The sequence below is a fragment of the Ailuropoda melanoleuca genome, chromosome 5 (assembly GCF_002007445.2).
Source record: "Ailuropoda melanoleuca isolate Jingjing chromosome 5, ASM200744v2, whole genome shotgun sequence".
Classification (NCBI taxonomy): domain Eukaryota; kingdom Metazoa; phylum Chordata; class Mammalia; order Carnivora; family Ursidae; genus Ailuropoda; species Ailuropoda melanoleuca.
The window spans coordinates 9,247,775-9,260,950 of record NC_048222.1 but is presented as its reverse complement, the minus strand read 5'-3'; the positions used below and the strand labels follow the sequence as shown (position 1 = coordinate 9,260,950).

The window sequence follows — 13,176 nt, the reverse complement described above, 5'->3', positions numbered from 1 at the left end:
GCCTGCTAGTTCCTTTTCTCGTTCCCATTGCACCAAGGAGGAGACAGGCCCGGGGACCCCTACTCTTACACTCAACCTAGTGCCCGTCGTGACCCTGCGTCAGCTCAGCCAAGCACACACCTGTCGTGCAACGTTCTCGTCTTCGCGTGAAGAGAGTCGACTTCCCAGACGGAGCTGCCGTTCCCAGCACAGCGGTGGCCCCACACCTCAATGGCCAGGGCTCCGTCGGACAGGAACTCTAGGAGCTCCTCTGTCACGGTCACCACGTAGTCCTGGGCAAGTGGGGAGCAAGGGAAGAGCAACATGAATCACGCACAGGGCAATGTGTGACATTTCCGCTTTACCTTTCAATCGTGTAGAGATCCCCTTTGGAGGTGGTTAGTCCAATCCCAACCTGAGAATACCACCCGGAATACCAGCTCTTCATACTAGCGAGGCGGAAGGGATTGAATGCAACGCCCTTCTTTAATCAGGGTGCACAATGGAGAAAGCGTCCTGTCCCGCCTCATGTGCTTGTGAGGGGCAGCACTGATCCGCGGTCCCTGCACCTGGTTCCTTCTTGGTTCTGCAGGACCACTCAGACCTCCCACCGCCGTAGGCTAATCAGCACATCATAAAACAAGAACGTCTGATTGCTCCTTGCTATGGCTTGGGAGACTGAGAATATAATTAAATTTCCTATGATTATCTTCATGATTCTGCGCTCTTGCTCCGAAACTCCCCCGCTCCAGCTCCTCGTCCTAAAACGCAGACAGAGGAGCGTGAGGAAATGATGCTGAGTGGACTGAGCAGTACAGAGCTCACCCTGAACAAAGTGGCAGGCGAGGGGCCAGCTGAGCTTCCTTCCAGCAGCAGCCTACTGAAGTCTCCGGTGGAGACAGCTCTGCAGATCTTGTTGCTGGAAAGAACTGTGTTATATTGATTTAACATTCTACTATGTACCTTCTTCTATATTTTATATATAGATAACTAGAATGTACTTAAAATTCAGGCCTCCTCCTTCTACAGGAACAGCTTTATGGATCCAAAGAAAGATGGGGGCGATTTAAGAGAGTATGCAGACTACAGTCACCACAAAATACTTCATAAAGATTGTGAGAAACAGACTTGGTGAATATAAGTGAAAGAAACAAAACAAAAGTGGACTATTTGTTTTCAGAAAAAGAAAGACCTGACAGTCTTTACCTATGTGAAATTTGACAGGTGTAAGGCCAGAAAGAAAAAACACAGTTTCCAAAGGAAGGGGTTTGGAGTATCTGTTAAGGATTGTGCAAGGAAAAACAAAATTACAACAGAAGGTAGCGTTTGTCTGTCAGAAACAACCTGTGGGCAAGTCTGATGTGAAAACCAGGAAGGGCGGCTGATGGTCACACGACAGGGCCAACCAACGGTCACCAAAAATTTACCTTGTCCACTGACATTTTCTTTAAAAACTCATATGGCACATTAGAATGCAATGATTGGAGTGCTATTCTGTAGTCCAAAGAATGAAAAGAGGTTCACGTATATTAAAAGGTATAATTCTACAATATACATAATGTGACCACATTATTTGTAAAAAACTTTCTAAAGATGTTATGCATGCATGACAGGAAGGGACTGTATCTATGCCCATTGCTGTGTGAACATACACTGACCTCACAAAGATATAAGTTGTAGGGCACAGAAAATAGTTTATCTAAATGTATACAAACTGTCACTCGCCGTTACACCTCTGGGGTCTAAGACTTCAGGTAGAGGCCTTTCAGATTTTATTTTAAATACTTCCCTTCTGAACTGGTACTTAAGTACATTTTGAGGTTAAAAAGCGCAACAAACATATTACATTTATTAAACATTCTTACGGGAGACCTTCTAAGTTATAAGGAGAGTTCTGAATGGCGCCTAGGTCCACTGCCTCCCACGTAGCTCATTTTGTAAAGGGGCCATACCTTAGAGTGAGAGAAGGTCACGGTGTACTGGGCGTCCCTGGACTGAGGGGAGGGCACCTCGGGGTCCACCACTGGGGCCGCCACTGTAGATTCACACTGGTCCCAGAATGTGTATTGACAGAAGACAAAATTTGAGAGGTTTAAGGGCAGCCCAGTTGCCTCTTTAATTTTTACCTAAAGAGATATAAAAAAAATGCTATATAATTCTGATAAAGAAAAGATTACCCTAAGTATGCTTATTTCAAGTACTTCTATTTTAAGAATCAGCGATGAAATACGTAAATTGGTTATCTGTTTGACATCTGAAAACATTTGACACATGAAGGGTTCCACTTATAATTGGTCTATACCAGGACCGTAACTACAGCACGTGAGCCTGGCAACAAACACACACATCCTCTCAAATTCTCCTAGTGGCTGAGTTTCTGACACCGATGCAACCTTTACTGCAAAATCACGATTCACTGAACCACATACACTTCCTGCATGCCAAAGGCACATGGACTTCTAAAATTTCATCAACTGGCATCAGAAAGTGTGCTCTACTTCTGGAAAAAGCACTGCCCGCCGTTGTATTTATGGTCAGAAAGCTGAACATTTACTACGCTCTAAGAAACACTCCCAAGATTTTCTGTCAAACTGCTTTAGATGAACACGGTCGCTTATCGGCACCTGCCTATCCCTTCCTCTCACCCGGCACGTCAGTTTCCGGACTCGGTGAATGACCTCCCCACTGCTGTCCACGACTTCAAGGCTCCCGCCTTCGCTGGAGTTCTCGGAGGAGTCATCGTCCACCACGCGCTCCGGGATGGCCCCTGTCACTCGCATCACTTCTACATGGAGACGCCCAGCAACCTGCGGCAGGGACCAGAGCGCCTGTGGGTTAATAGGCATCCTGGGCACAAGCCTGACCTAAGACAGAGAGCATGCTCCCAGATCCCCGGGCTACTGAGCAGCCTCCGGGCTACTGCTGGGCCAGCTCCGGTGACGGGAAACTCACCCCTTCCACAACCACTCCGTTCCATCACCTGCACCTGCAATCACCCCGCCTGACTTGGAGCCAAATTTGCCTCTCTGCCTCTTGCCTTCTGGACTCATCTTCGTTCTCATCTGTCTTTAGAGGGAGTCCATGAACAGAGTAAAGGCAGCTATCATATTCTACCCGGAGTGGTTTATTTTCCATGTTCATATATATTCATTTATTTACTCCTCTGATCAAATACCTGCCCCATGGGAATACCAAGACAAAGAGTACAGAGATCGTGCAGGCTGGGATGGGTTAAATTGATCCAGGAACCAACTGTGTGCCAGGAAATGCACTAAGAACTACATTTACAACAGTAAACTAAAAGACATGGTCACCAGGCTCCTGGAGTGTCTACTGTCTTGGGAGCAGAGAATGGGTATGTGACTCACACCGGGGCTGGGAGCAGGGTGGAGGCAGGCTCCACGGAGGAATGAGACCCATCCCAGGAGGGATGACAAATGCAAGGACAAAGTTATAAGGAAATCGTTCCTTTAAAACTGTCCCCACTCCCCAAAAGGCTTAGCATGTCCTCAACACCCTGGTGGTCCTCTGGATAGGTGCTAGTGCCCCTCTTATGGCTGGGTGCCCAGAACTGAATTAAAGGACAAGAATTATCCTGCACTTGGCATCCTCACAGTGCTGTAACTGGCCAAGTGATCTTTCATAACAAGGGTTCAGGTTGCGGTGGCTGGAGCTGTGAAGGTGACACGTTCTGGCAGTGCTGCTGTTGTCTGAAATAGGAAGGCTCCTTTTTAAAGGTAGTCAGACCCAACTTTCACTGGCAGCAGAGACCTGAGAAATTAGTCAATGGTCTTGGACGAGAGAGACCAATATGGAGGAATCAGAGGAGGGGGAATGGGAGAAATCAGTCTGAAGACAACAGTTCTCAAGCTTTTTTCGATGGTTTTTGAGACTCTAATACATTTTTAACATAATTTCAGAGGGATGAATGGAACACTCAAAGCCCTGCCCAGACCCTGGCTTAAGAACCCCCAACTAAGGACTGAGTCACTGGATTCCTTTGCCACAGGAGCTGTGCCCATTTTTCACATGGGAAAGAGCGACCCCAGCCCACTGGTCTTCTAGAGCAGGAGCAGAACGTCCCAGGGGGGCTGCCACACGCAGAATGTGAGCTGTGCACGTACACACCACAACTGGGAACCTGGGCTCTGTTTTCTGGTTCACTTTGGGCAGAATGGCATCCCGCTTGCAGCCTGCCCTAAGGATCCCAAAAGATAGCTAAGTATTTCAAGTCTGCACGTTATGTAGGGCAAGCTATGGAAGAAGATCCTACTAAATTTAAAATAAAAACATCAGTTGATGAAATAGATAAAAATCAAAAAAGTTTGAACTTGAATATTTTCTAAAATGTCTTAGGCCTACATAAGGTTAATACATGTAAATAACTGAAATGTGAAGTATTTTGTTTTCTTTTGTTTTTTAGAAGAGGTTAAGCTTGTTTTCCTTGAATACTTTAGATTTCAAAATAATGCTCCCAAGTTGTATCTCGTGAAAACCACGTAGGGGCCAGGAAGGAATTTGAGTATATTAAAAATGTAAGAGATTAATGGAGATGAATATAGGGACAGAGCTGAATCTGGTTTCCAAAAGATTTCTAATTTGATTAAAACAAAGAAAAAAACTTGTGAACCATAAAGAAAAAAAAATTGTTATTAATTATCTTACATTATAATCTTAAAAAACCATGATTTAATTTTGAGTTTCTATTGATATGAGCAAAGAATGTGATCCTGACTATTCACCCTAGTTTCTTGATCTACCTCAAGAGCATAACTTAAATTGGACACACACACACACACACACACACACACACACACACACACACTCCCCGCCCCCCCCAGCCCCCCGCAACTGTTTCCTCCAAGGATGGCTTGTCCTTACCTCCCCCTGCTGGCTGATGATAGGAACTGCATACTGAAGTTTCACATCATAAAAGAGACACTCCAAGAACACATTAGCCACACCAATTAGGTTGTGATTCTCTTGGGCTTCATAGAAAGGGTCACCTCGTTTCCCATAGAGACGCTTTGCCTGACAGGTGAGGGGGGCAGTGGGGGAGGTGAGTAGGAAACAAAACACCAACTTGGATAATATAATTTAAAACTAGCACTTAAAAATGTTTTAAAAGAGAAAGCATTTATCCAAAGAAATTAAAAAGAAGCAGAATTACAACCATGTCGCAAAAATGAAACAAAGGTAGCACATGGGAGGGGCCTGACAGCTGGGGGGTCCACTGTGGGGGTCCATGATGTCCGCGTGGAGAGCTCTTCCTTAGTTACTGCCTCTCTTCCCTATCACACCCCACGTGCAGCCTTTTTCATTCCATTCCCTGTGCTCTGCCTCATTTCCTTCACCGAGCCTTCTTTTTCATTACTAATACCCCCCAAAAATGGATTGTGCTTCCTACAATTATTCTTTGTAATCTCCCCAGCCCTGATCACAGCTGGGGGAGCATGAACACATGCTAAGGAGTACGAAAGCCAAGCTGGCTCCATCCACGTGGCTTTGTCACAACACTGACCAAACAGCACGGAGTCGCTTGGCTCTACCTCATTGCATTTGAAATGCAGCAAAAACCCTGCCAACTACGGATATGTCACGTGTTCTCTTCATTTAGTTCCTGTCCATGTGGGCATCGCATGTTCTATGATGGATTCAACTTAGGACCCCTTGTCAAGGTCACTTCTAGGTTACTTTTCTAATACCAGTGCCCAAAGTACGACCGCAGAGAGTCACCGCCACACGTGTGTGTGTGTGTGTGTTCTGACACTGATATCACTCACACCCTGTGCTTTCAACATGGTCAAATCTCCTTCACGTTTTCTCTCTTTTACCTCAGGGATTTTTTCCTTCCATTCTTGATAAAGGTCTCTCATGTCAATTAATTTATTCTCTAGCTTCTCAATGGTCCAAACTTGGGTGCTCTTTCCTTTCCTCCTCACTTGAATAGCTGGCTCGCTCACGATGGCACCTCTCTGCAGAGTGAAGGAGAAACAAAAACACACAATAAACCAAACGAGCATTGGTACGGCTTTTTGGATTGTTAAAGCAATAGATGTTATCGTCAAGTAGCAAGTTTGAAAAAGACACATAATGTATACAGGAAGAAGATGAAATTCTACCACCTAGGGAACAGTCTGACTTATTTTCAACTAAAATGCAGAAAGATGAATGAAATTTTCTGTCTATACCCACGCACGTGTTTTTTATTTTTATCAAAAGCAGAACCAAACAAAACTATAATCTCCTATCCTGATCTTCTCTCCACAGCTTTTGTATTATGATCACCTTCTTGTGTTGCCAAATGCTCCTCACAGACATGATTTTTTTTTCTTTTTTAAAAGATTTTACTTACTTATTTAAGAGAGAGAGAGAGTGTGTGTGAGCAGGGGGAAGAGGGAGAAGCAGACTCCCTGCTGAGCAGGGAGCTGGACGCAGAGGCTCGATCCCAGGACGTTGGGATTATGACCTAAGCCGAAGTCAGATGCTTAACCAACCAAGCCATCCAGGCGCCCCTCATAGACGTGATTTTTAATGGCAACACAGAAACCTATTATACGGATATACAACTCATCTGACAAATTATTATGTTGTTCAACATCATGGCAATTTCAAATTTTTGCTCCTATAAAGGCCATTATGATAAGCATCCTTGTACAAAAAGCACATGATCCTTACAAACACTTCTATGACCGTGGACTTAAGATAAATTTCTCAAAGAACTGCCTGGTTGAAGGACTAAAATGCAGAAAGATTAATGAAATACTCCCTGACTCATTTCTAGTTTGCTTGCTGGAGGGAGACATAGATGGATGAAAAATTCTTTTCCTTTGCAGTTTCTCCTTAAAGGAAAAAAAAAATCTTCAGGTTGAAATGATGGTAAACGTCCCAATGACTGCAAAGAGTTGTTCCATGTACAAAAGAAAGGTATTATACAAGTCTTCCTTTCTTGTAGAATCCCCTCTTAAAAACGGTACTATAACAAAACATATACCTATTCCCCATTCCAGAAAGGACCATTCATAGGAAAGAGAAAAGCAAGAGGAATTACTTATATATACTTCTAATTTCAACATATCTGAGGGCACATATACTCCAGGGGGGTCTACAGAGGAAATAAATACTCTGGCTCACACCAAGATCTCCTCATGGATGTTCTTTTGGATGTCAGCTGTGTATTCTAACCTATAGTACATAAGTTGTGCATTTTGCTCTCATTTTCTTTAAAAACACTCTTACCTTCCTGTTGGCGCTGAGGTTTGCAGCAGGGATTTGCAGAGTCACTTGGTAGTCAGTGAGCTTACTCATTTCCTCGGCTAAGAAGTTTGCCTCCCTTACCAAGGTATTAGCTTTCACGAGCTGCTCGCGCAGCTTTGCCAGGCTCTGACGGAAGAGCTCATCCCTGCGGGGTAGCGAAAAAGGAAATGAGAAAATCTGAAAGAAAAGGAAACTGTCATCCTGGCTCTAAGTGAGTCATATTATTAGAAAGTGATAGAAACTCCTTTCAGGAGAGCATTTTCAACCGTGTATTTGTTTAGTGTTTCCCTCCTCCCACAAGGATACTGAGGACTCACTGGTCACCACAGACGAGGATTAAAACAGGTGAAAGGACTTGACTAAAAACTGTATTTTAAATCCTCTAACTTTTGAAAACAGCTAGATTTTGATATAATGCTGCCAAAACACCAATAAAGGAATTCTTGAGGGAAAAGAACTGATTATGATTTGTTGTGTGCTACCGGGGCCGGGGGAAGGGGAGTAGGGCAGGGGAGAGAAATCTGGAGTCCATAAGGAGAAAGTGTTTCACACTTTCTTCAGCTGGTAAAAGGCAGAAGTGGGGACTTCTTTCGGCAGCAGGAATTCAACTTTTTCAACTCCACACAATAGTACTTGCTGGTGAGACCTTCCCTAATGTCGTTGAGTATAGGTCAGAACCCTATTACATGTTCTCCCAACCCCACATCTTCTGTCTCAGCAGCATCTGTCCTAGTTAGAATCTCTCATTTATTTGTATAATTATTTGAGCTGCAGGCATGCCAGGGTGAGAACCAGGTCTTTTTTTGTTTGTCATTACACCTAATTCCTGGACAAGTGTGTGCCCCACTGTGGATACCCCAAAACTACCCAGTGAATGAAAGGAAGAGTACTTCTGGGTTCCACATACGCATCTGGACTCAAAGGTAACCCAGGCTAACAGACTGGTTATCTAGCCTTACCCAGCTTCTCTCTTCTACCATTTACACACCTCCTGCCCTCACTTCACAGGACAATGAGGGGCTTGGAACACCCAATCTCTACTCCTTTCTCATCACCTTAAAAGTGACACAGGAGGCAGATTGCAAAGATGTTAACATAAAGTTAACCTAAACTATAAGACACGTGGATCCTGTCTGCCTGGTTTTTCTAAATGATATCACCATTTTTTTTTCAGTTACTCGAACTTGACTTCTTCCAGCCAGCTCCATCTTTTCTCTTTTCCACAACATACAGAAAAAAAGCCTTGTTGATTCTAACCCTAACCCTAACCCTTTGAAATATCTCCTAAGTCTTTCTCTCTCTCTATTGTTTTCATAGTCCCTGATTCCTGGTTCCCAACCCCACCCCAACCTCACAGCCCCCAGGTTCTTCCTCTTCCCTCCCAGATAGTCACCTAAACCCCTGTCTGTCTCAGGTCAGTCCTCAGTTCAAAACCTCCTCTTCACCCTACAGAACAGCTTTGGACTTAGCTTTCTCTCTTCTTCTCTAAGTCACCATGCAGACCAAACAAAACAGCTCTCATGTGATCCCCCAAACACACCTTTCCTCTTCTCCACGGCTTCCTATTTGGCTGTACCAACCTGCCCGTTCAAAATGCCTCCCACCTCTTGTCTGCTCGTCCATTTGCCGCCCTTCAAACTCACTTGAAATCCTTCCTTCTCCATGAACTTGCTGCAGAAGGCTCCAAAGCACAGGGTCCCACCCTCTACTAACCACCACGGCCCTTCCTGTGCTCCCTGCCCAGCCACATGTACATTCATCACTTCCGTAATTCCACACCCTCGATATTCACAGAGCACCTACCGAAGACACCACTGTTCTCGGCTCTGGGGACCCTTCAGTGAATGAAGTGGATTCCCTGCCCCTGGAAGATATTCTTCAGATCAGGGATGAATGACAAAGGGATAATTATGCAACTGCAACACTTCCTATTGTTGGATGAAATGGTTTTCTAATTTACTATTATGATGTGCTTTTCACATATTTGTATCTTGCTCTACGCTACACGTAAGTGTCCAGAAAGAAGAATCAACATCTCTCGTTTTCTTTGGAATTCTCACTAGCTCTGAAATATACTTGATTTCCAGCCCCTCAACATTTACTTAGGTATGAGTCCCTCAATATTTCACAAGCCATCCACATTTATTTAGATAAGAGTTCCGGCTTCTAATGTAACAACCCATCATTAGTGACATCTTAATTTTATCCAGTGACTCTGGTGAAATCAATATTGTAACCATTCTCCTCTCCTTGGACGACATCCCCAAAATATCATCCTGGCTAGTCTCCTTCTTTTTCAGAACTTGAGCCTCAAAGAAAATCAATTTGGAATTAAGGTAAGTGGAAAAGAAAAATTTTAACACTTGACTGAAAAATACTATCATTAAAAACAATCCACTTTTTCTGTTGCAACTTTTTTTTGTCTTTTACCATCTTAAGACACAGAGAAGTAATTAGGGAGACTAAACAGAAAGGCATCAGTGGGTCCAATCACAACAATTACTTTCAAGCCCGCTGTTGCTTAGAGGAAAGCCACCATCTCACAGTAAATGCGGCGAAGGCAGCTCTGCAGAAAGAGCACTATCTGATAACCCTTGCCTCTTTTACCCAGGCACAGAAAAAGATAGAGTAATGTGTTACAAAGAGGATAAATCTTCATACTTCAGTATCCAGACATGAGCGGGCAGCTCCTGGGGAAAATGCCACTGACTCTTTTCTCTTAATTTAGAACAATCAAGTGCATTACTATGGCAAGTGTGTTGTGCAGGGTCAGCCTCCCTTTTCTCCCTCTTCTCCCAGGGGTCATCTTCCCTGAATGTGGCTCTGGTTTAAGTATCTTGTTGCTTGTGAGAGATGCAGTGTGGCTGCACGAATCAGAGTACTGGCCCTGGAGTCAGACGGCCATGGCTTTGATCCCACGGCCCCAATGTGCCAGCTAAGTGACTCCGGGAGGCAGGGTGTCAGTTTGCATCAAAAGTCTTAGTATTTTTCCTACACTCTGTCCTGGCAATTCTACTTCTAGGAATCTGTAATAAGAAGATAAATAATGGGGCACCTCAGTGGCTCAGTCAGTTAAGCATCTGCCTTCGGCTCAGGTCATAATCCCAGGGTCCTGGGATCAAGTCCTCCAACAGGCTCCCAGCTCAATGGGGAGCCTGCTTCTCCCTCTCCTCCCTGCTCATGATCTCTCTCGCTGTCTCTGTCTCTCTCAAATAAATAAAATCTTAAAAAAAAAAAGATAAATAATGATGTTCACAGTAATTTGTGCACAAGGTTTCTCTTTGCAGCATTATTTATAAAAGAAAAAATTTTAGTAAGAACTATATATCCATCAGTGTGAAATTAGTTCAAGGAATTATTCTTTGTCATAAAAGGAATTCGGCCTCTAATATAATATAGTAGTGGTTGTTTAGCAACAATGAAAATGTTCACAAATAAATGTTTTTCTTTTTAAATAAATCTTTTATTTATTTATTTAATTTTATTTATTTATTTAACAGAGAGAGACAGCCAGCGAGAAAGGGAATACAAACAGGGGGAGTGGGAGAGGAAGAAGCAGGCTCCCAGCAGAGGAGCCTGATGTGGGGCTCGATCTCAGGACTCTGGGATCATGCCCTGAGCCAAAGGCAGACACTTAATGACTGAGCCACCCAGGCGCCCCACAAATAAATGTTAAGTGCAAAAAGTATATTGCAAAAGAATGACTTTGGGGGCATCATTCAACCCCTCAGCCTGTGTCCTCAAGTGTGAAATAGGGCTGCAAATGATCAAACAGAGTAGCAGTTGTGAAGATGAGATGAATATATGTAAAGCACTGGTGCCTGCACCATGCTCTGTAATCGCCAAATGCTACTTTCGTTACTGCTATAGGACCTGTAAGGGGACTGCAGGCAGAGCTGGGTTCAAACGCTGGCCTTCTCACTGGCCAGGCGGGTGACTGAGGAGGGTATGCAAAGTGAGCGCCCTCTCTATGGGGGGACTGAACCGCCCCAACTGCCCAGTGCTGCTGGGACTGTTACGTCAGCACCGTGCCTCGACTGCGGTAAGAACACGAGAGAATCCAGAAGTGACGTCCTCACAGCTGATGCTTCTCCCACCACTACCTCAGTTCTGAGATAAATACTTTAAAGCCGTAAATTCGGAAAATTCACATTTAGCAGACTTCATAATATTACAGTTGTATTTAGAGAGACTCCAAAGTAAGAGAAATTTAAAGATGAAGAATGCTTTTATGCAACAGAGGTATTCAAACTTTCTCTATTTCAATACCTACCGGTGGTATTGTCACTTGGTGCTATTTTTACCGAACGGTAAGGGGGCAGGGGTGGGGTGGTCTTTAAGAACTAACATTACAGTGAACATACTGAGGACAGACAGCATCTCTGAAAGGAAAAGGCAACTGCTTACAACCCAGATAGGGGACCAAGATTTCTCTCCTTGCTAAGTGGATCCCCCTTCCACATGCCTCCCTCAAAGCCTCCAGGCCCTGGAGCTCTGACTCTGGGTCCCCAGGGTCCCATTCTTACCTCTCCTCTGCCCACTGGGTCACCTTCTGCTGAGCTGTCTGGCTGCTGTAGGCCAGGCGGTCGGGGCTGCTGCTCGGGGGCTGCCGCTCTGGGGACAGCTGCTGGCGGAGCTGCTCCAGCTCCCTCTCGTACATGAGCCGCTGCTCCTCCAGGGCACTCCTCTTTTCCTCCAGGTACTGTTTCTCCAGCACCTGAACCACATTTTGCACTGGGTCTGGTGAGCCAAGAGACAAGGCAAGGTGTCTTCCGTGGTGCCTATGACAGGGCAGCCCGCGCGGGTGCTTCTTCCAGCAAGAATCATCTCCCTGCTCAGAATCTAGCCCTTCCAGACTTCTCTGAGCAGCCTAGGAGCCCCACCAGATGAAATCCTCCCAACTGCCTTTTAACTAACATTTCAGATAAATGTCTTAATGCAAACATTCCCCGCATCTACTGTGATCAATTTGATGAGCTCACCCTCATGTTTAGATGACATATTGAGGGGATGGGCTCCTACCCATTAAGAAAAACTTCATGAAATCTAAGACAGCTTCAAAGACAGAGCCACATAAGATTTCATTTTTACGGCAGTCAATTTCTATGCCCATTTAGCATCAGTTTTAGTACACGGCAAAGGGTTTATATTTCTGATTTTAACCACAAATCTTATTACTCCTGAGTTTCTATCATGGGGGAAGAAACTTCTAGATCATAGCACATGTTTGAAAATATTAAGCGTATGGTCTAGTAATTTCTCAGGTGCTGACATCCAAGAGGCCAACTCACTTGCAAAAAGAAAAGGAAAGCAGAAAAAAGGGGGAGGGGGAAGGGATGAATTCACTTGTAAAAACAAAAGGCTGTTTCTGACTTATTGCTTTTGCAGATGGAGAGTCACCAACACATATGTGAACAAGGATAGAAATAACGTTGTCCAAAGGGGCTATGACCACGGCCAGCGGTGGTTGTGTAGGTAGGGGTCACTGGCTGAGGCCAGACATTAGCTTGGCAATGACTGCTGACCTGGATGCTGGGGAGAAAGAAGGCACTGACCATATGTCCACAGGAGAAAGTTACCGACATCTCTAAGTGAGTAGACTGCAAGGAAACAATATGTCAGACTATCCGGAGGGCAAATAAGAAAACCACCATCTCAGGAAATATCTCCTTGAAGCACCTGAGATGGGCAGGAGAGGCATTCATATTCTCAGACTGGCCTGGAACTCACACCTTTGCCTGTTATTCAAATAGGGCTTTGCTATTTGTGTTCTATTCCCACAGACTGACTCTCAGTTTAATTTCCAGGACAAAGTGGGAAACGAAGAGGAGGAGACAAATTTTTCTATCATCCAATGATGGTTCCTGACTGACCTTTCCAGAAGACCCTATCTATCAATCTGTGGAATAGCCATGTAAATTATACTAATCTATGTAAGCA

At 44.5% G+C, this 13,176-nt stretch overlaps 1 protein-coding gene across 1 annotated transcript in view; it reads right to left on the bottom strand.

Moving 5' to 3' along the window:
* The window catches only part of KIF13A (kinesin family member 13A), a 200,266-nt gene that overhangs the window by 30,874 nt on the left and 156,216 nt on the right, over positions 1-13,176 (bottom strand). Inside the window, exons 15-21 of the mRNA XM_034660191.1 lie at positions 11,763-11,976; positions 7,219-7,381; positions 5,814-5,954; positions 4,861-5,010; positions 2,625-2,786; positions 1,932-2,105; positions 121-272 (exon numbers count right to left, since the gene is read on the bottom strand). Coding sequence (XP_034516082.1) covers positions 121-272; positions 1,932-2,105; positions 2,625-2,786; positions 4,861-5,010; positions 5,814-5,954; positions 7,219-7,381; positions 11,763-11,976 — 1,156 coding nt within the window. The remainder of the gene's footprint in view (positions 1-120; positions 273-1,931; positions 2,106-2,624; positions 2,787-4,860; positions 5,011-5,813; positions 5,955-7,218; positions 7,382-11,762; positions 11,977-13,176) is intronic.